The 20,340-nt window shown below is 52.3% G+C and overlaps 1 protein-coding gene across 1 annotated transcript; it reads right to left on the bottom strand.

Moving 5' to 3' along the window:
* Positions 1–1,369: 1,369 nt before the first annotated feature.
* On the bottom strand, positions 1,370–18,943 carry IGSF22 (immunoglobulin superfamily member 22). The gene is made up of 22 exons (XM_065883010.1): positions 18,835–18,943; positions 17,174–17,305; positions 16,828–16,964; positions 15,514–15,613; positions 15,392–15,431; positions 15,032–15,206; positions 14,315–14,428; positions 13,628–13,790; positions 12,702–12,974; positions 11,473–11,757; positions 10,628–10,752; positions 10,398–10,539; positions 9,947–10,243; positions 8,572–8,874; positions 7,609–7,782; positions 7,268–7,396; positions 6,347–6,643; positions 5,760–5,848; positions 5,368–5,560; positions 3,954–4,253; positions 2,822–3,151; positions 1,370–1,440 (listed from the first exon to the last, which is right to left on the bottom strand). Exons 1-22 carry the CDS (start codon positions 18,941–18,943, stop codon positions 1,370–1,372), a joined length of 3,978 nt encoding a protein of 1,325 aa, XP_065739082.1.
* Positions 18,944–20,340: the final 1,397 nt, after the last annotated feature.

The following is a 20,340-nucleotide window of genomic DNA, read 5'->3' on the forward strand; positions in this document are numbered from 1 at the left end:
GCCTGTGTGGCACGTGCCTGTCTTGCAGAGGTGGGGGTGTGGGGCATGGCGCCAGGGGCCCTGGATGTCCTCACAGCCTGGGTCACAGTCCTGGCCGGTGCATCTTGGCGCCAGGCTGGCTCCCTGGCTCTGTTGACACTGCTGGTTGGAGCTTGTCTCACTTGCTGGTCACGTGTGTGGGTGAGGATGTAGATCAAGAGGATGGGGGTTGGGTAGTATTTGCCACTGTCCAAACTTGACCTTGATGCACTCCCCTGTGCACAGGTGCCCAGCACCTTTGGTGACTCCTAGTTACCCAGTGTCCTCTACTGCTACCCAACTCCTCCCCTCCCCACCCCAGACCTGCCAGCTGCTCCAAAATGATCCAGATTCCCTTCAAGCATCTCCTTTCTTCCTGGACTCTGGGCTCGGTTGAACAGCTGGGAGGAATGAGATTAGATCGTCTGGTTCATACTTTAGATGTGAAGCCCTGCCAGAATAATGTGTAACCCCACTCCAGGGGCATTTGCATCTTAATGGGCAGTGCCCTGACCCAGAAGTAAGAAGGGAAGCCTTGGGTGGTGGTGAATACGCCATCAGTAGAGGCGTTGTACAGTTGTGGGGACGTGATAAAGAGACTCAAGGCCCATATAGGTGTTGAATGAATCAGTGATTTTCAAACTAGGGTTTTTACAGAGATCCCTGCTAGTGGGAGCTAGCAAAAGAATAAAGTAGAGGAGGGAGGCTCAAAGACCCCCTATCCTTGTTTCAAGTCCAGTAGGTTCTTAAGAATTTTTTTTTTTAAAGGAAGGGTTTTCTGCTGCAAAACATAAGTTTGAAAGCCGGCAAGCAGGATGACCAATCCGTTCTAGCTTTCAGATGCTCTAATTCTCAAATAGTGGGAACCCCAGGCACTAAAGAGGCAAGGTCCTGATCCCTTCCAACCCCTAAACTCTGAAGACACACCTACCTGGAGTGGAGAAATGGGAAGGGCAGGATGGGGAGAAAGATGCAGACTTTGCCCTCTATGCCCGGAGGGAGGGCAGGGTGCAGTGTGGCTGTGGAGGAGGGGAAGGCAAGGCGAGGCCCAGTCAGAAGGGGGCTGGTCGTTCCCCATGTGGGTGGGTTTGGACCGAGCTCTCAGGGGTCGCGGTTCTATGTATCCCCATCCTACGCCCACGTCTATCTCCTTGGTCCCTGCTGCACACCATGGTTAGGAACAGGCACAGGCGCACTCACTCAGTTTATTGTCCCATGCCTTCACTGAATGTTTACATTGACAAGCACCACAGAGGGAACCAGGTCTCTCTCGCTGGGACCACACAGAGGATGGGCCAAGAAGCCCCACCCACATCACAGCATCCTCCTGATGCCTGGTCTGGGTTGGAGCTCACATAAGGTACTTTGATTTCTTCTGCAGACTCTCAGTGACGGAGGCTAGAATTGCCTTGTCATCTTTGTCTGAAAGAGCAAAGCAAGTATTTGTTAGTATGAATGATGCTGGGGTAAGGGAAACTCCAAATTGCCGGACTTGCAGTCGCTATGCAGGAACCAGGGGCTGGACCCTGCCCGGGATCCTCAGTCCTTGCCAGCTCCAGTCTCCCAAGGTCAGCTGGGTGTGTGGGGCCAAGAGCTGCCAGTTATTTGGCATTTCGTATTTGCCACGCATTGTGCCAGGCACTTCTGTGCACTATCTCATTTAATCCTCATGACAGCCCTAAGCAGTACATGGGGAAACAAGCTCAGAGTGGCTTGCCAAGGTCACATGGCTGGTGAGTGTTGGAGCCAGGGCCCTGTGCCCATGTGCTTACAACCAGAATTAAGTTGTCAGGGATCTCTCTAGCTGTGGAATGAGAGCTGGATGACTCCCACAGGGCCTTCCCTGGCCTAGTTCTGTTACACAGTTCAGCAGCCACTGTGGAGGCGTCATCTCAATGCCAGACACTTAGCTGAGTACTTGAGAGACAGAGCAACAGGACCAGGTCCTTTCCCCAGAGAAAGGCATCTATAACAGGATGGAAAAAAAGGCATCTGTAACCATGGAAACCATGGACACCAATAGTGTGCCATGGGGACTTCAGAGAGTGGCAGAGGATGAGGCTGGAGAGGTAGATGGTGGCGGGGGGGGGGGGGGGGGGGGGGGGGCTTGTTGATTGTGATTTTTATCTAAAGGATCATGGGAAAGCTAGGAGGGAGTTTAAACAAAGAGGAGCAAAACAGGTCATCTTTGCATTTAGACAGTTCATGCAACTGGCTGTTTAGCTGTGAAGACAGTAGAGTGTGTAGGAAGAAACAGAATATTTCCCCTATATGTGCACCCATGAGCAGAAACATAGCACACGTATGTGCAGAGGGAGGGCCTCCCTCCACTAGGTTCCCTTCAGTGCCTCCCATCTATCCTTATCTCAGACCAGTAGTCTTCAATTTTGGTTGCACATCAGAATGACTTGCAAAATTTGTAAACATAAAGATTCCTTCCAGAACCCTGCCAGGGAGATTGTGATTGGTAAGTCTGGTTTAGGCCTGATCACTGGCGTCTTTTTCAAATGCAAGTCTAGGCCCACCAAGGGTTGCAAACTACAGACTACTGAGGGATTGCAGACTCCCAAGTCTGCAGGGGCCAGGCACATAACATGACATCGAGAAGATGGGACAGTGGTACGAACTATGGCCAGTTGGAGAATGTTTACACCACCGCATGTCAGATTAAATAAAACCCTGCGCCAGCCATAGGAAAAGAGCTGATCAACGGCTCAGGAGGCCGCCATTTTGCGCCTCCGCCCCACGTGGGACACAGCCAGGCACCCTCACCGTCCCGGGCCGGCCGGCGCTGCACCCTCACCGTAGACGGCGAGCGTGCAGCTGCTGCGGTCCTTGCCCAGCTCGTTCTCCACCACTACGCTGTACTCTCCGCTGTCCTTGAGTGTGCAGGTGGGGATGACGATGGTGCACACGCCGCTGGTGGAGTTGTACCAGAACTTGGAGTTGGCCGTGATGTTGACGTCGCCCTTGTAGAGGGTCACGGTGGGCCGTGGGTTCCCAAGGAAGGCGCAGGTCATGGTGCAATCCTGGCCGCGCAGCACGGTGTGCGGCTTGAGCGGGGTCAGGAAGCGCGGCGCGTGGCGCCAGTCTTTCTGCTGGTACGGCTTCAGCTTGGCGCTCCGGTCCTCGACTGCGCGGATGGGACACGAAGGGCGGTGAGCGCACCCCAAGGCCCCCATCCATCGCGCGCCGGCTTAGTGCTCCTAAGACGCCCTGGAGACCCAGCTCACGGAACCCCGAAGACCTGGGTTAGATTCCCACGCGCTATCAACTCTGGGGCCCCGACTTTATACTGGTTCCTAAGGTTCCCCTTCCGCCACCCCCCCCACACCCCCATGGGTTCCAAGACCTAAACCAGGTCCGCGGGGTTTTACGCTTTTCCAGACCCGGGTGTCCTAGACTTCTTTCCAGCCGCCAGCCTGCGGACCCGAGCTGTTATCTGGCCTTAAACTCCCCATCCAAGCTTTCCCCAATGCCCACGCAGCCTCCACGGTCTCTGCTTTCTCCAATTTAGGCCCTCATTTCAAGATTCCCGCAGCTATCCTTACCCTTAATGCCCTCCCTCGAGGGTTTCTGGATGTCATCCCTGCTCCTTGGACTCTCCCTGAGTCCTCAGTCAGGACCTCAGTCAGCCTCTCAGCTCCACAAGCCCTCCTCACCCTCCGGCCCCCAACTGTCATCCCCGCCCCCAAGGTGACCTCCCCACCCCACCTCCGCGTTAGTCCCACCCCTCAGTGTACCCCGAAGGAATCTCCTCCCCTAGGCTTCCAGACCTCTGCTTTTCTCCCCAGGGTCCCTGATGTTAATTAACCCTTTCACCTCAGTGCTCCTCAGATTTTACCTCAAATCTTGGGTACCCCTTGCAACCCTTATTTCATCCCCACCATCAGGGATTCCAGACGTTACCTGAACCCCCAAGTCCCCAGACTCACTCTTGTCCTTGTTGACGAGCCAGGTATCCCTGGAGTCCAGCGGGTCGCTGTCACCGATTTCGTTCCGGGCCAGCACCCGGAAGTAGTACTTCCTGCCGGGGAGCAGCCCGGTCACCGTGTACTTGTTGCTGAAGACGTGCTCGGCCACAGTGAACCAGGTGGCGGTGCTGGCATCCCGCTTCATGATGACGTAGTGGGCCTCGCTGTCCTCCTGCACGTCGGGGCTGTGGTTCCAGGTCAGAGTCACCGTGTTGGGGACCTCCTCGAACAGCTGCAGGTTTGTGGGTGGCTGCGGAAAATCTGGAAGGGTCCGAAGGTCCATCAGCCACCCTGGGGGGCTGAAATATCGTGCCCCCACCCCTGATGCCTGCCAAGCCCTAAGGAGGATGGGATGGGGCACCTTACCTTCTTCTAACTCTCAGGCAGCTGGGGGTCTTGGAGTCAGAAAGAACTATTTATGAAGTGTAGCTCTGCCATTTATTAGCCCTGTGAACTTTGGCAAGTTACTTATCTTTTCTGAGACCCATTTCCTCATTTGCAAAATGAGGCTAACGATAACTATCATGGAAATGTTGTGTAAAGTGCCTGGCATGTAGGATCTGTTCAATAAAAGTTCACCCGTTCTTCTCTTGGGGGTTTAGGGCTTTATAATAAAGCTTCCAGCCGTCTCTAAGAGGCCACCCAATTTGGGGGGGCTGTTATGATTTTAATGGAGAGAGGTACAAAATGCATCAATGCAAAAGAATGTGTCACATACTCTTTGGCATGGTGATTGATGTAAATTTAATAATACACAATGTGTTAAACCTCAAAACCTACAAAGTTTCCTGCAACCTAAGATAATGAAAAGGCTCTTTCCAAAGTTTTTACTCACCACCTTTATTATTAAAGTTCTAAATATCTGGGGGGACTGAAAAATAATAGAAGGCTCATTTCAGCTGTGGTTCAAGAATTCTAATGAAGCCATATGGCAATGACGCTGTGGGACTGTGAAGCTTCCCCCAAAAGGCTTTCTCAGTGACCACATCACAAACTTTAAAAGTATTTCCAATAACATATAGGCAAATTACCCCAAGTTTTAATGGATTCCTCTCTATCTGTCCCTCCTGCCTCTTACCCATTCTCTGCTCTCTCTATGCTCACAGACCCTACTCTGCATACGCCCCGAAGCTCTCCACATATGACTGAGACTGAAACAAGGGCTGGGTCCTAGTTCAATGCCCCTGGGGCTTCAAGACACTGAGAAAAAGTGAAAACAACCCTCCGCATTAAGGCAAAGGCTGATAAAGTCTTGCTCTATGGTGCCAAAGAAGACTTGACTACCCTAAGGCGTGACTTTACAGTGGTAGGGACTCAAGCAGCACTAGGGAGTGTGTGCAGCGATGCCTCCCCAGGCCTCTACCTGTCGTCATACCTGCCACACGCACGTGGATGTCATGGTATGCCTCTCCAAACTCATTCTGGAGCAAGATACGGTACACCCCTGAGTCGGAGCGCTTGGTGCCGCTGATGAGGAACTGGGAGTGGTTTTTGCTCTTGGTGATGGCTTCCCTGCCCTTGGTGGGCACGCCATCCTTCAGCCAGATCACGTTGGGTGGTGGTGAGCCCTGGGTGGTGACAGGAGATGGCACCAGGGGTCACCTGGGTGGAATTTGGGGGCAGGCCCTATCCCACCGTCCAGGAGTCTCCTGCCAGGCTCTGAGGCCAGGGGTCTGGCGAGGGGCAGAGGCAGAGGCAGAGACTATGATAGCTGTAGCAGCCAACTTGGTTAAGTGGTGGGCGTCTGGGGGCCAGGGTAGGACTCACAGAGAAGGCGGCCTGGATGCAGAGGGCTGTCCCAGCGCGAACCACCATGCGACTTTTCAGCCGGGCACTGAGGTCAAAGTTGGGAGCAGCTGAGATGGAGGAGACAGAGATAGGAGCATGGAACACTCTTTCCAGAAGACTTAGCTTTAAGCCTCCCCTCCAAAGCTTTTCCCAACCTCTTCTCCTTCATGCTCTCACTACAGGCCATACAGACATCTAGCAACCCTGCAATGCTGTGAAACATTTATTTATTTTTTCCTCATCTGTCTCCCTCTATTATTATATAAGACTCTTTAGGGCAGGTCCTGTGTTTTATTTTTTTCTAAATCCCTAACACCTCCCTTGGCACACAGTAGATACTATTCGGCACACAATGAGTGGGGTTTTTGGTTTTTGTTATGTTTGTTTGTTTGTTTTTGGCAGGGAAGGCCCTGGGGTTATCCCTAGCTCTGTCCAGGCACAAGCCTGGACGACTCTTTCCTGATCACAGCATTGCCCAGTTTTCTCCTGTGGGATGAGGTCCCAGAGAGGAAGGTGTGGAGCTAGGATGTTGGGGCCTACACTCCAGCCCTGTCTGCATCCCTCACCTGGTGGTGGCATGGCACGGACCCCATCGTCCAGCTCCACAGGCTCCCCACACCCAGCCTCGTTCACAGCCCGAATTCGGAAGAAGTATTTCTGCCTCTCGGTGAGGCCTCCTACTGTGTAGCAGGTGCCCGAGATGGGGATCTTTGTGCACTTGGACCACTCCTTGGTGTCTTCAGCCCGCATCTCAAGGATGTAGCCAGAGGGTGGGTCTCCCTCGGCAGGCTCCAGCCAGGCCAGGGAGATGCTGGAGTTGGAGGAATCCGACACATGCAGGCCCTGCACCAGGCCCGGGGGTTCTGCGTGACACAGACAGCTAGTCAGCCCCCAGATTCTTCTCCACGCAACGCCATGCCCAATTCCTGCACTCAATACCCCTGAAATGTAACTTTCAACACCTCTACCTTCAACACTCACAGTTAAAACGCTCAATACCCAGGCTTTCACCTTCAACAACCTCTAAATCTAATTCTCTCAGTCTCAATACTTTCACCCTTGAAGTAAAAACCCTCCAAATTCAATACACACTATACACTCAACCCCTCTGTATTCAAAACTCCAGCCTTTAGCTCAGCCCTCTGCACCACACCCATTCATGCGTGATATCCCCATCTCACCCACCCAACCACTTCCCCAACACCCTTGCTCAATCCTCAGACATGCTTCTACTACCTCACCTAACCAGACATACTCAACATTTGATAAAAACTTTTTTCCACCCACCTCCTCGCTGTCCCTGACTCTCAATCTTTATTTGCTGGCTTTCTCTTGTGTGTGAATCTTGTCCCTCTATCAGGCTGGCAGCTCCCAGAGAGTGGAGACTGTGTGATCCCCTCCTGTTAGACTTTCCCGGGAAGAAATCCTCTTTCTACCTCCAGTGGCTAATTCCACTGTGTGTTGGGAACTGGCAGCACCATACTCACTGACAGGGTCCTTGGCTACCACTGAGCTGGATGGCATACTAGGCTGTCCGGGGCCTGCCTTATTCACAGCTACAACTCGGAATTCATATTCTGTGTCCTCCAGGAGACCATCCACAGTGTACTTGGTGCCTGAAATGGGAAGTTGAGGGGTAATGAGGCCAGGGGTGGTCCACGTGGTAGGAGACCATAGAGTGAGTAGATGTGGAAGAGGGGGTCATGAGATGCTATGAAAACCCACAAAGGAGTTGGAGGAGGGAGTATGTTCAGAGCAGCACGGGTACGTGGGTCCACCCAACAAAGTCTCCCTTGGTCCCTCCTGGGCCTTTGTCCCTCGACCTCACCCTGGATGGGGTCCTTGTTGACTGGCACCCACAGGTTACTGCCTTTCTTCCTCCGCTCCACAATGTAGCCGAGCACTGGGGCTCCCCCATCTTGGGCAGGGGCGTTCCATGTGACGGTCACAGCCTCTTTGGTCACGTCAGTCACTTGGGGCTGGGAGGTAAGACCAGGGGGCTCTGTGGGAGAGAGAGAGAGGGCAGAGATTAGGTGGGGGAGCATGTAGACAGTTGCCCACCCCATGCTGAGCTCTGGTTCCTTCCTTAAAAAAACTTAAGCCAATGATTAACTCTGGTTGCACATTAATGTCATGTGGGAAGTAAAAAAAAAACCCCAAAACACCACCAAAAACTAGTGTCTGGGTCCTGTGTCCTGATATTCTAATTCAGCTGGCCTAGGGTGGAGACCAGGAATCAGCATTTTTTAAGAGACCTCAAGTGATTCTAATGTGTAGCCAAGATAGAGAGCCGCCAACTTGAATTTTCCAACCTGTGGCATCCCCAGTGGCACAGTTTTTAATGTACTGTCTTGACACACAGAAACATGGAGATCAGTTGGGAGGAGTGTAGCAAGTAATTAACTAGTGATCATAATTAAAATGCCAATGTTGTCAAGGGTTTTCTTTGGAAAAAAAATTAGAGTGGCTTCAAGGCTATCCCTAAAGTAACATTACTCTCCCTTGGATATGGGATGATTTCTGGAATGGAGAAACAAGTGGAGTTATCTCCCTGGAATTGTGCACAGTTCTGGATGTACACATGCGAGCGTGCTGTGCATGTGATCTGACTGGAAAAAGTTGACAATTCCCGTCCAAAACGATCTTCTGCTCTTACTCTAGAAGCCATCTGTCTTGTGGGGCAGCTAGAGATGACCCTGCGGAATCTCCCACAAACCAGCACTCCTCACCGGCTGAAGGTCCCCACGGTGGCCCCTGAGGTCCCCACTGAGCACGGGGCTATCTCACTGACCAATAGGATTTCCTGCAAACACTTCCTCTGTCTCCAGCGGGTCGCTCACTCCTTCCGAATTGACGGCCAGGATACGAAACTGGTAGGCCTTCCCCTCTTCCACCTTGTTGGTGGAGAATTTGGTGACTTTGCTGTCCACCTCACCAATCTTAATCCAGGACTTCTTGCCGACTGCCTTCCGTTCCACTATGAACTGTGTTATAGGCCGCCCGCCGTTGTCCTTCGGGGCCTTCCACTTCATGTGCACACAATTACCCGAGAGTTCCAGGAACTCCACCCGGCCTTGGGGAGGCTTGGGACGGTCTAAGGACAGAAGAGAGAATCAGAATGTGTCTTTGGAGCAAAGGGCCAGAAGGGCTTCATCCCACTGGTTGGAGGTCCACCAGACTGAGACATAGCTAGATTCTGAGCTTTGTGGATCCCTTGTCCTTCCCTCTGTCACTGTTTTCCTAAGACTTGCCCAAATGTCTTGATCCCTGCCCCCCCCCCCCCGAGATTCCTGTCCGCCTAGGAATGAGTGAACCGGAGACCTGAGGGACCCCCGCCTCAGCTAATTCCCACTTACCTCTTCCAGACAAGGTCTCCCCTCCTCTCAGCTTCCAGAACTCCAGTACTTTCTTTTATTACAGTTTATTTTATAATTACATGTCTGCCGGTTTTTATCCCTTTTGGGTTGAGGGACTGCAGGGGATAACTCATCCCTGTGTCCTCAGTACTGAGAACACAGAGGAGGTGCTCAGTCATACTGCCGAACTGAATTGAAACCCAATCCATCCAAACCCACAGCTTGATGGAGATGGAGGTGGAGGAGGTGATGCTGGTGTGTGTGTGTGTGTGTGTTGCATGTTGAATATGAGTTCACTAAGGCCAGCTCCTCATGTCTTTCCTTAACTTTATGTTCAGACCCATCCCAAATACCATTTCCACCCCCATTCCATCTTTCTCTCCAATTTCATTCTATCCTCAACCCTATCTCACCTCCCCTCACTCCATTTCACTTCCAACTCCAATATTCTTCGCAATGAACCTCACTTTCATCCTAAATTCCACCTTACTTCCAACCACAGCCTCATCTCCAAGTCAGTTACAATACTTCAGCAACATCGGAAGGTCAAGTACGTGCTCTGCACTCTACTATAGTCTTATATTCACTTGAAATAGGCACTTTAAAAAACCACCCTGTCGCAGATGAGAAGCTGAGGCTCAGGAAAGTTAATGGACTTGCCCAAGGAAGGCCACCTAGTTAGGAAGTTAGGAAATGGGCTTCTTCTGGCTGCAAAGCCAGCACTTCATTCCCATTCTCAACCCGAACTCCAGCTCTCTCCTCAGCCTGCGTGGTGCCCCCAGCCCTGCCAAGCCAGGGTCTTGGCCTCACCCAGCACGCTGAGGTGCAGAGTGGCTGCGGCGGAGCCATGGTCATTCTTGAGCTTGAGCGTAATGATGCCACTGTCCTCCCGCGCGCAGTTTGAAATGGTGAGCAGCGCCTGGTCTTCGCCACGCTCCATCGACACGCGTTCCTCCTCCGTCACCTCCATGCCGTCCTTGTACCACATCACTTTGGGCAGCGGCTTTGCCCGGAAGGGCACCTTGATGTTCGCGGTGTGGCCCACCTTCACGGTCACCGGGTGTGCGGCCAGTGCCTCCAGTACCGATGGGTGGATGGTTGGAGGATCTGTAGGGAGGGGCGGCAGGGAAGGCTCGAAGAGCAGGGATGCGGGAGGAGCCGAGGGGTGGAGGAGGAGCCCATGGGGGATGGGGGAGGAGCTAGGAGTAGGTGGGCGGGCCAGGCGTGGTCTAGCTTTGTCCATAGTGGGCGGCGACCTTACCTGCAATAAATACCGAGGCTTCGCTCTCTGCACCCTTGGCCCTGAATGTGTACTTGCCCTCGTGCTCTGGCCCCATATTGGGGAAGATGAGCTTGTGTACCGCACCCTGTTTCACGATCTGCGCGCCGGTCAAGTCCGTGATCTGCGGGGCGAGGGGCGGTCATGAGTGCGAGTGTATGCCCGGTCGACCCCTTCGTCCTTCATTCCCTTCCCTGGCCCCTGCCTCGGACCTCCTCGGCATCCTTCAGCCACACGCCATCCACCTTTTCGTCGTTCAGCACTACGCACAGCTCAGCCGGGCTCCCGGTGGCCGCGTGCACGTCGGACATCCCGCTCTTCACGGTGGCCAGCCGCTCTCGAGAGAAAGGGGGCAGGGGTTGGGTTAGGGTATCGGGGTGGAAGGGACTTACGGGAAAAGGGCTGGTGGCGTCTATCAAAATCATTTATGATGAGCAAGGTGTTTGGAAATGGGCAAGTGGGTGATGGTCGGTGGGGGCATTAGAGCAGGTAGGTGGGGGGCAGTTGGGGAAAAGTCAGTGGCATTGGGAAATGGCAACTGGGAATTCTGGGAGATGGCTAATGGGGGGCTGATCATCGGAGGATGGTCAGTGGGGACTTAGGATGCTCAGGTTAAGAAGGGGACTAGATGGTGGGATGCAGGTGGTTAGTGGAGTTGGGATATTTAGCAGGTTATGCTGGTCTGTGGGATGCCCAGCGTTTATTGTGAGTTGAGAGTGGTCAATCAGTGGGGAGTGGTCAGCGATAGTGAGTAGGGGCTGGTCAGGGTCTAGGGGTGTGGGGTGACCAGGTTTGCTGGGGATGGTCAGAGTCTGCAAGTAAAGGATGGATGAAGTCAAGGGATTTGGGATAGAGTTCAAAAGATGAGGGATGGTCAGCATCTAGGAGGTAGAGATGGTCAGAATTTGGGAGATGGGGGTGGTCAGAGTGGGGAGGTAGAATTAGATCATGGTCTGGAGGAGGATTGAAGTCAGTCAGGGGACTGATGGGTGTCCACAGTAGGAAACTGTTAGGGCTGGGGGGTTGGTCAGTGGGGACTGACAGGGTGGGCGTATACCTTCCACAGTGACTACAGCAGTACTGCAGTATTCCGCGGGGTCCCCATCCTGCATGGCCACCACAGTGTACTCGCCACTGTCACTGAGCTGTGCATCCTCGATGACCAGCTCCGCTCGCTTGCCCTCATGGTTCATGCTGTATTTGGAGCTACGCGCCAGCAGCTGTCCATCCTTCTTCCAGCGCAGGGTCACGTTCTTGGATGTCAGCTCACACTCAAGGCATGCACAGCTCCTCTCTTTCACACGCACGTTCTTGAGGGTGCTCACAAACTTTATAGGGATGCCTATGGACAGACAAACAAACACTTGGTCCTGCTCCCAACCTCATTCTCTGCAGCTAGATGCTGCCCTGCTCCTCTTTTTGACCCTAGAAACCACAGGGCCTTGTGACATGAAGTGTGTACCCGACTCACAGAGGGACCCGGCAGGGAGGGTCCCAGCTCTGCCTCTTACTTGCCAGCTGACTGTATGCAGTGCATTCACTCCCTAAGTCTCATTTTCCTCATATGTAGAACGGGACAACAGCTTTTACCTCCTCACGGCACTGCAGGCAATATCTCTAATGTCCCCTTGGAGCTCCAGCCATAATTGCATTGTCTCTCTGGTGTCTGGGCCTTTACACATGCTATTCCCTCTCCTGAGAATGTCCTCTTCTCTTGCCCCTTTTCTGAAAACTGAATTCCTTTTTGTTTTACTTGGTAAAGCTTTGCCGTCATCTCATCATATCCTTTTTGACATTGCCAGGTGGTACCTCTTCTTTGGGTTCTCACAGCCTCCATGTCTCCCTCAATCACAGCAATGACTGTTCCATGTCACTTGTGTCAAGAGTGGTTCACATGTATGACCCACCATCATGTGCAACTCTCCAAACTAGGTATAAGAATGTAAGAAGTCAAGAGTGATATGCTGTAATATATGATATTAGAGCCATAAAGGCTAATAATTTCTTGGCCCATGATCTCCCAGCCGATAGTAAGATCCTAGAGTATCTTGACTCCTTGCTTAAGAACTTTTGTTATAATTCCATTTCCACACCTGCTTCTCCCACTAGACTAGGAATTAGCAGAGAGAACTCTCTATCTTTCTAGTAGCCATCAAAGGGCCTTGCAAGGAGGAGATGGACAGATACGTGGATGGATGGATGGATGGATGGATGGATGGATAGATGCTCACATGGAGGTTGCTGTGGCATGAAGCCCACCCCTCAAGCTCTGGCCCAAACACTCACGGTCAATAGTGAGCTGGGCCTTCTGAACCAGGTCCCCCACCTCGGCGGAGAACTCGCCACTGTCACTGAGTCTGGCATCCTTAATCTTAAGCGTGTGGGTCAAACGATCCTCAGACACAGTGATTTCATACTTTTCATCCCTCTTCAGCTCCTTTCCATTGAACTTCCACACAAAGTTGGGCACTTTCTTGGAGAGGTGGATCTCAAATACAGCTGTCTGGCGCTCCATCACCTTCACTGGCTTCATCTCTCCCAAGAACTTCAGAGGCTCATCTGCAGCGAAGAGCAGGAGGGGCATTCATTGGGCTGTATCCCTGGTCCCTCCTGAGGGGTAGGATGGTGAAGGGGGGGCATAAAGACTCAGGTGTCATTGGCGTCCTGTAGCCTACAGTTGGGGAAAGCATCCTTCTTTCCTTCTGCTTGTGAATCCTAGAGTCTCCTCCCATGATGTTCATATGGTCTCCTCCCCAGTAATGTTAACAGCAATTTTAGAAAGAATATTTCTCTCTGTGATTTTAGATATGCACCAGACACTATTCTAGCCATTTTGCACATATTAAAGCATTCAGGTAGACTCTACCATTATTTCCCATTTTACAGATGGGAAAACTGAGGCAAAGAGAAGTTAAATCACTCGCCCCAAATACACAGCTCATAAGTGACAGAAGCTGGGATTTGAACTCCAGTAGTTCAACTCCAGAAGCTGTACTCTTAACCACTATGCTACACTGCCCCACAGCACTTTATCTCATAGTCCTCTCCCTTATACCCCATGTCCCTCTCCGCCATTAACTCCCATTCCCGTGCAATCTGTGCACAGCCCCATGGTCCTTCCTCCCATGTCCCCATGGACCCCATCCTTGGATATTCCTCTGCCCTGACCCTGACTGTGTCCTCCTTGTGCTGCCTGGTGCCCACACTCTTACCCAGCACTGTAAGCTTTGCACTTATCCTCTTGTTGTCCACGGACAGGCTGTAGGTGCCTGCATCGTTCATGTTCACGTTGGTAATGACCAGCATGTACTTGGTGCCCACCTGCTTCACGTCATACTTGCCCAGGGAGTACTGGATCCTCAGTGGCTCATTATCCTGCCTCATGGAATAGGTAGAAAAGCTGATGAAGGGGTTTAGGAGGAGATTTCTGGAGGTCTCCATTCCCCAAAGCCAGCCTGAGCTGGAAGGTGCCATATCTACCTCTCTAAGATCCTCAAACACACTCAGAGGCCCCTAAGATCTCTCTAGCCTCATCATCTGGCTCGGTGGGATCCAGGGTCTCTGCCTCTCCCAAGGCCCGAACTCTTAATATGCATGAGTTCACTAGATACTTTCTCTTAGAGGCCCATCTTCAGTGACCTGCAGGACTATCTAATCCAGCCTTTTCAGATGGGTAGACTGAGGTATAGAGAAAGGGAAGTAACTGTCTCAAATCAAACTGGTGGAACATCTAAGAATAAAGCCCAGCTCTCATTCAGTTTCAACCATCCCGGATGGCATCCTTTTGATGGGATGGAGGAGAGGAAAGGGCTTATGGGTAATGAGAGGGTCTTGGAAGGAAAGGGGTGCAGAGAAAAAATGATATTCCAGGGTGGGCCCTTCCTAGGTGCTCTCCCCACCTTGATCCATGTCATTTTGACATTGGGGTCCTTCAGCTCCATTATGCAGTCAAAGACCACCGTGGTATCCACCTTGGTCTCTCTGTCTTCCAGGGGCTTCAGAATCTGGATGGTCTGAGAGATTGTGGTAACAAAAAGGCAGGTGTCAGAGGCATCTGGAATCTGGAATCTGCCCAGACTGTGTCTCCAGTGCTGGAGAAGCCCCCTGAAGGTCTGGGGAGAAATGACTAGACTGATTAGATAACTGTGCTCCCCGCCACCCCCCTCCCCCTACAACGAACAACTTGAAGATTTAGGGGGAAACGGGTACGATAAGGGAAGAGAAAGGAACCACCATTTGCGGAATAGTCACTATGTACCTGGGCCCATTACATAGGCCTTCTAATTCCAGTGTACATGCTTAACAGTTATGAGTTGTTGAGTGACTAAATGAGAACACCACCACAAAAACAAATGAAAAAGGAAAGTATAATTTTGATTTTGCAGATGAAGACCCCCAAGTTCACTCAGTTAATAAGGCAGTAGAACTGGACTTTGAACCCAGGTCTGTCTGACTCCAAAGTCCATGCAAATACATTAGGGAGCAGTGAAGAGAAAAGAGGTAGAAGGAGGGTGACCTGAGTTCCTTGCCTGTCCTTGCAGTAGAGAATGCCCTTGAGTACGCACGTGCATGGTGGGGAGAGGCCTGCAGCTCCCTGCTCCCTGATGGGCACTGACCTCTACCTCCACTTTCTTCATCCCTTTGAGCTTCTTGAGCAGCCCCCTGAAGTCTGTGAAACCATACTCCATGCAGGCCTTCTCAAAGTCCTTCTTGGGCACCTGGGACAAAATCTCCAGCATCTCTTTCTCATCCGTCACCTTCTTCTGCTGCTTCTTGGGAGGAGGGGGTCCCCTGGAAGGAAGTGCCAAGCTTGGACTTAGTGCCTTTCTCTGAAGACAGAGGGGGCCTCTCCCAACCATGAGATGCTCCTCCCTACTCCATGGATTCTTGGAGAGGGCTGTTGAAAGGCCTTCCAGAAGCTCTAGCCTGGAGGGTGGGGGGACCACACCCTAGGCAGAGGAGCCTCCCAGCCTCACCTCTTCCTCAACATCTTTTTGAAATCCAATTTTTCTTCACCTGAGGACAGAGAGAGGGACAGGGTCAGACAGAGGGAGTTTGGTCCCTAAGAGGAAAGGCCAGGAGAACGGGGCTGGCTCACCCTCGGTCACAAGCAAGGACACGGTGTAGATGGCGTCTGCATGGTCATTGCTTGCAATGCACTTGTAGTTGTCAGAGTCATCCGAGGTCAGTGGCTCCAGCTGGATCAGAGTCAGGCCATTAGCAGGGGAGGTGGGGAGGGAACCACAGGGGGACTCTCTGTGAGATGGGAAAGGAGGGTGTTTCTTTGGGGCTGGGGGAGGGGCTGAGTGCTGGATGTGTGTGTGGAGGACTGACCAGCCTCTGTGATTAGGAGGTGCCAGGTAGCGGTCAGCGTGCGTGCGTGTGTCTGTTTGGAGCCTGATTCGGCATTGGATTCTCCGCCTTGGCTCTGAGCTCCTGGATGACAGGGACTTCCTCTGATTTGCAGCTTTATCTGCAGTTTCTGACGCTGGGCTGAGTACGCCTTTATTTAACACGGATTTACTCCTCTGTACCAGGTATTGGCCTGAGCCCCTGAGGAAATGGGGGTGAACAAGGCTGCCCTGGCACCTGTAGAAAGACACTTAGGTACCAGTGGGTTCCTGGAAAGTGCTTGCCGAATGAATGACCTTGTGTAAGGAGTGGCCAGTTGGTGGGGGCGGGGGGGCTCTGGGGCAGCTTGTGTGTGCTGTAGGGGCTAAGGGTCCTAGAATGCGCCTTCGGGAGGAGAAGGAAGCAACCAGCGTCTGTGGGGAGAAGAGAGGCTCTTTGCCTTTCACAGTGGGAAATCTGGGCAGGATGAGGAACAGGAGTAATTATAGGTCTAGGTCTCCCAGGGACCCATCCCTCCCTCTCCTCAAAGGGTCTGGAGCCAGAGGCTGCATGCAGAAGACAGCTAGACCCTAGGATGATCGGCCCTTGGCATTGCTCTTCTGGAAGGTTCCCCTGAAGAGCCCAGGAACCCTCACCCTCACCTACACTCTAGGACCAGCCCCTCCCTCCGTGCCGGTCCCGCTCCAGCTCAGCCTGGCTCCGCCCACCGTGGTCTTAGCCCCTTCTAGCCACGCCCATAGCTTTGGTTTCACGTTCCTTCTGGGCTCACTCACCTTCTGGAACCTCTCTTTCTCTTGCATTTGGTCTTGCCCCCTCCTTGTTCTAGCATTGTCCTAGCTCTGCCTTACCCCGCCCCTAATTTTGGTCCCCTGCTCACTCTGGCAACCCCCCAGCTCCTGACACGGTTTCTCTTATCCTGCCCCTCCTCTAGGGCAATGACAGCCCCTTTTCCCATCTCCCAGTTCTTGGGTCTCCATTGTGGATCTCTTGTTTGCGACAGGACCTGCAGCCCATGCCAGGGGTCCCCGCCTCCGACCTTATGGGTAACTGGACCTCGCACCTTCAGCACGTGCTCCTTGTTAACGCTGTCGTAGAATATCTTGGCGGACTCCTTGATGGGGGTGCCGCTTTCTCTCTTCCAGGAGATGTTGGGTTTGGGGTTCCCCTGCACCCGGACTCGGAACATGGCTTTATCCCCTGCAGTGGGCACAGGACCTATTTTTTTCCTCTGAGCCTCCAAGCTGCACCTTCTACCTGCTCCCAGCCCTGGGCAGGGCAGGGACCCTCGGCCCGACCCAGCCAGTGATTGTGTATTGAGAGGACAATGGTGGTGGTGGTGGCGGCTGGGGCACTGGGGAGGAAAGGGAAGCACCCAGGGGCCTGGGGAGACGCGGGGAGGGACGCACCCTCGGGCGCGGTGACCGGCTGAGGCTTATCCACGAACTCCGGGATGCTCTCGCCAGCAGGGATGTTGGAACTCCGGGTCACCAAGCTGAAGAACTCTGTGGTGCTGGAGGACTTCCTCGTCACGATTTCCTCTGTGGCGGCGGGCGAGAGGTCAGAATGGGCCACAGGCGGAGCTTAGCCTGGGATTGGAGGGCTGACCTTTTCTTGAGGGGACGGTGGAGCATTTTAGGTTAGCGGGGGGGGGGCAGGACCAGCACTGGCCGAGAAACAAGGACCTTAAAGAGTCGGTGGGTCATTGTGTTATGGCAAATGTCAACCACTAGGGGAGCCAACGCCTCATCCATCCCCTGGTCAATCTTTATTGGGTCAAAGCCTTGAGTTCTACTTTTTTCTCTCTTAGACGGAAACTTGTCTTTGGGATTTTATGGGTCTCTTGGGCTTCTCTTCTGGAAGTTCTGGTCCCCCAGTAGCATTAAATAGTGACCAGAGTTCTAAAGGCTGCATCTGGTCTACACATGGTTTTTTATTTGACCTTTACAATGTTTAAACAAAAAATAGCCCTACATCTAAAAACTGAGAGATTTCACATAAAAATGCAGATTTCTGGATCCTCAGCACTGGACTCACATTCCCATATGGTAACAGAACAGTCAGTGGGAGGGAGGTGAAGAGTGACTGTCCCTTTAGATGGACTACATCCTGTCCAGTTCACCTCAGTCTTTTTTCTGCATTTATGTTCCCTGCCTGGACACTATGGGCCAGTGGTTTTCAACACTGGCTGCACGTCAGAATCCCCGGAGATCTTAAAAAAACAAAAAACAAAAACCCACCAGATTTAACCCTCTGACTCACATATCGCTGTTTTTTTTCACTCCCCTCTCCCCCCACTCCTACACTAAGGTGACCCTGGTGCGCAGTCAGGGCTGAGAATCGCTACTATAGTCAATTGAGTTTGCAACTTCTGGTCTTGAGTCCCGGCTGTTCCACTAGCTCTGCCTCACTGGCCAGGAGGAATTGGTGTAAAGTGTTTATCTGGTCTTCACCTCTGTGCACAGAGGACTCTGAAGGAGGGGGCAATGACTGGGAGGACAGGAATTCAATATCCTGGTCCCTGGCCATCTTTTAATCACTTTCCTCTAGAGACATGACTAAAACAGTCTGTTCTGCTCTGAGACTGTTTCTCAGCTTTCCCTTGGATCTGCCCTCCCCCAAGTCTGGTCCCCAAGGGCTGAGTGCCTGGAAGCTCAAGTCAGTTGTTTTTGTGTTCATCTTCTCTCCACTGGCAGCTCCAGGTCTTCTCGAGGCAGGGCCAGCATTATTATTCATAGGTAGATAAGGTTGCTACCTCCCTAACTTCCTCCATGCCTGGAATTCTACCATCAGAGATGGTATTTGCCTATGGCTCTGACCTTAAGCAACTGAGAGTTCATCAATCACTCACACACATCCATGTGACTTTTTTTCTGGAGGTTGGATCTGTGGGTGAGCAACTGGCTGGCTAAGCTTTATCAAAGCACAGATTAGAAACACAGGTTGGGAAGGGTTGCTGGTGGTATCTTGGGCTCTCGAGGGGCCCAGCAGTCGCAAATACTGGAGGAAGAAGAAAGGCTGCCCCTACCTGATTACTGACCCCCTCCTCCAGCCATCCCATTCTACTTGCCTCCCACGATCTTGGTTGTCTGGGAGAAGGTCTGCATGTGGGTGGTGGAACTGGAGAACTCCATGGACACGTGCTCCTGAAGCATCTCCTTGTGGTGAATGGTCGTCATGGTGACAGCAGGCGTGGACACTCACCTGGGAGGACCAGGGAGAGGATGAGGCCATGAAGGACAAGGAAGGGAGCAAGAGGGAGATTCAGAGATGTTCTTATGTGTGTGTGTATGGGGGGAAGGGATGGGACAGGTGGACACAGGGGGAAATGGCTGTGCACAGGAGAAGGTGAGGAGAGGTTGGGCAGCAAGGCTCTTCTCTCTGGCCTCTCTTCTCTTCCCTTAGTGTCTCCCTTTCCCTGGTTGGCTACAAGGACCAATGGGCCTGTCCCCCACTGACTAGTGCCAAACTATTCCAAGTACTTGGAGGGAGAGGAGGTAGGATTTAGACTTACCCAGCACACCCAGTAAGGCCCAGAGGGAGTTGAGGATAACTACTGATAGCTACATGGAACTAGGGGGGCACTGCTGGAGGTTTTATCAGGAGAGAATGAAGTCAGACCTGAGAAGGAACTTCCTGACTAAGCCACACTGGAGCAGGCCTTGAAAGGAAACTGCGGATCTTCTTGCTGGGCCCTGGGGAGCCCTGGCATTGGGGGAATGCTAAGACAGATGACAAAGCATTGCTACAGCTCTGCTTTCGTCTGCGACATGGTAAGGACAGAGATTGAGTTTTATTTCTTATACTTTTTTTTTTTGAATTGGTAATTCAATCATATAGTTAAAATTAAAACAATATAAACATCTATGTGAAGAGGCTCCCTCCGGCTCCCAAGCCCCTCCGTCTCCCAGCCCTCCCCAGCAGGTAACCACTTGTGGTCTCTGGGCTCCTTCTGGAGCTCCTTCATGCAAATATGCAAATATGAATATGTTTTTGTCTCTACCCTTTTTTAACACATAAGGTAGCCTATTCAGCCCTCTTTTCACTTTCTACATCTTTCAGATCTTTCCATCCCAGTTCGTAAAGTTTCCCCATCTTCGTTAACAGCTACACAGTATTCCAACGAATGGGTATACTTACCATCTTTTATTTAACCAGAGTGGTGGTTTTTAAACCTCTATTTTGTTTATGAGAAACTGATGTCAGAGAAATAACCTGTCCAAGGTCACCCGGACTAGAATCCTGGCCTCTTGACTCCCAGTCCAGTGTCCTTCCAGGGGACCCCAAAGCCTTCTTCCAAATTAGAAGGTTTGGGGCTAAAGTTAACCCCCTCATCCCATGATCTCTCTCTGCCTGGCCTGCTTCTCCCTCTGGGTTCTGAGACCACTCCCCTGTCCCAGCTCCTGCTGTCCCCCTCTGGGCTCAGAAGTTAGCAGATTCTGCCCCTTCCCTGAGGGAAGATGCAAGCCTTACCTTCGTGTCACCAATCCCTTGTAACCCTCGAATGCTGTGTCCACCCGCAGCTTTGGAGGTGCAGCTGGTGCCTGGGCTGTAGACTGACCAGTCTCCTTCTTCC

The sequence above is a fragment of the Phocoena phocoena genome, chromosome 8 (genome assembly GCF_963924675.1).
Source record: "Phocoena phocoena chromosome 8, mPhoPho1.1, whole genome shotgun sequence".
NCBI lineage: Eukaryota > Metazoa > Chordata > Mammalia > Artiodactyla > Phocoenidae > Phocoena > Phocoena phocoena.

Excerpts from the sequence above, each read along its gene's own strand:
- IGSF22 (XM_065883010.1), bottom strand. The coding sequence starts at position 18,943 with ATGACGACCATTCACCACAAGGAGATGCTTCAGGAGCACGTGTCCATG. Across the intron at positions 13,791-14,314 it reads TCAAAATGACATGGATCAAG|GATAATGAGCCACTGAGGAT; the intron begins GTGGGGAGAGCA and ends TCCATGAGGCAG. Across the intron at positions 6,644-7,267 it reads GGTAGCCAAGGACCCTGTCA|AACCCCCGGGCCTGGTGCAG; the intron begins GTGAGTATGGTG and ends TGTGTCACGCAG.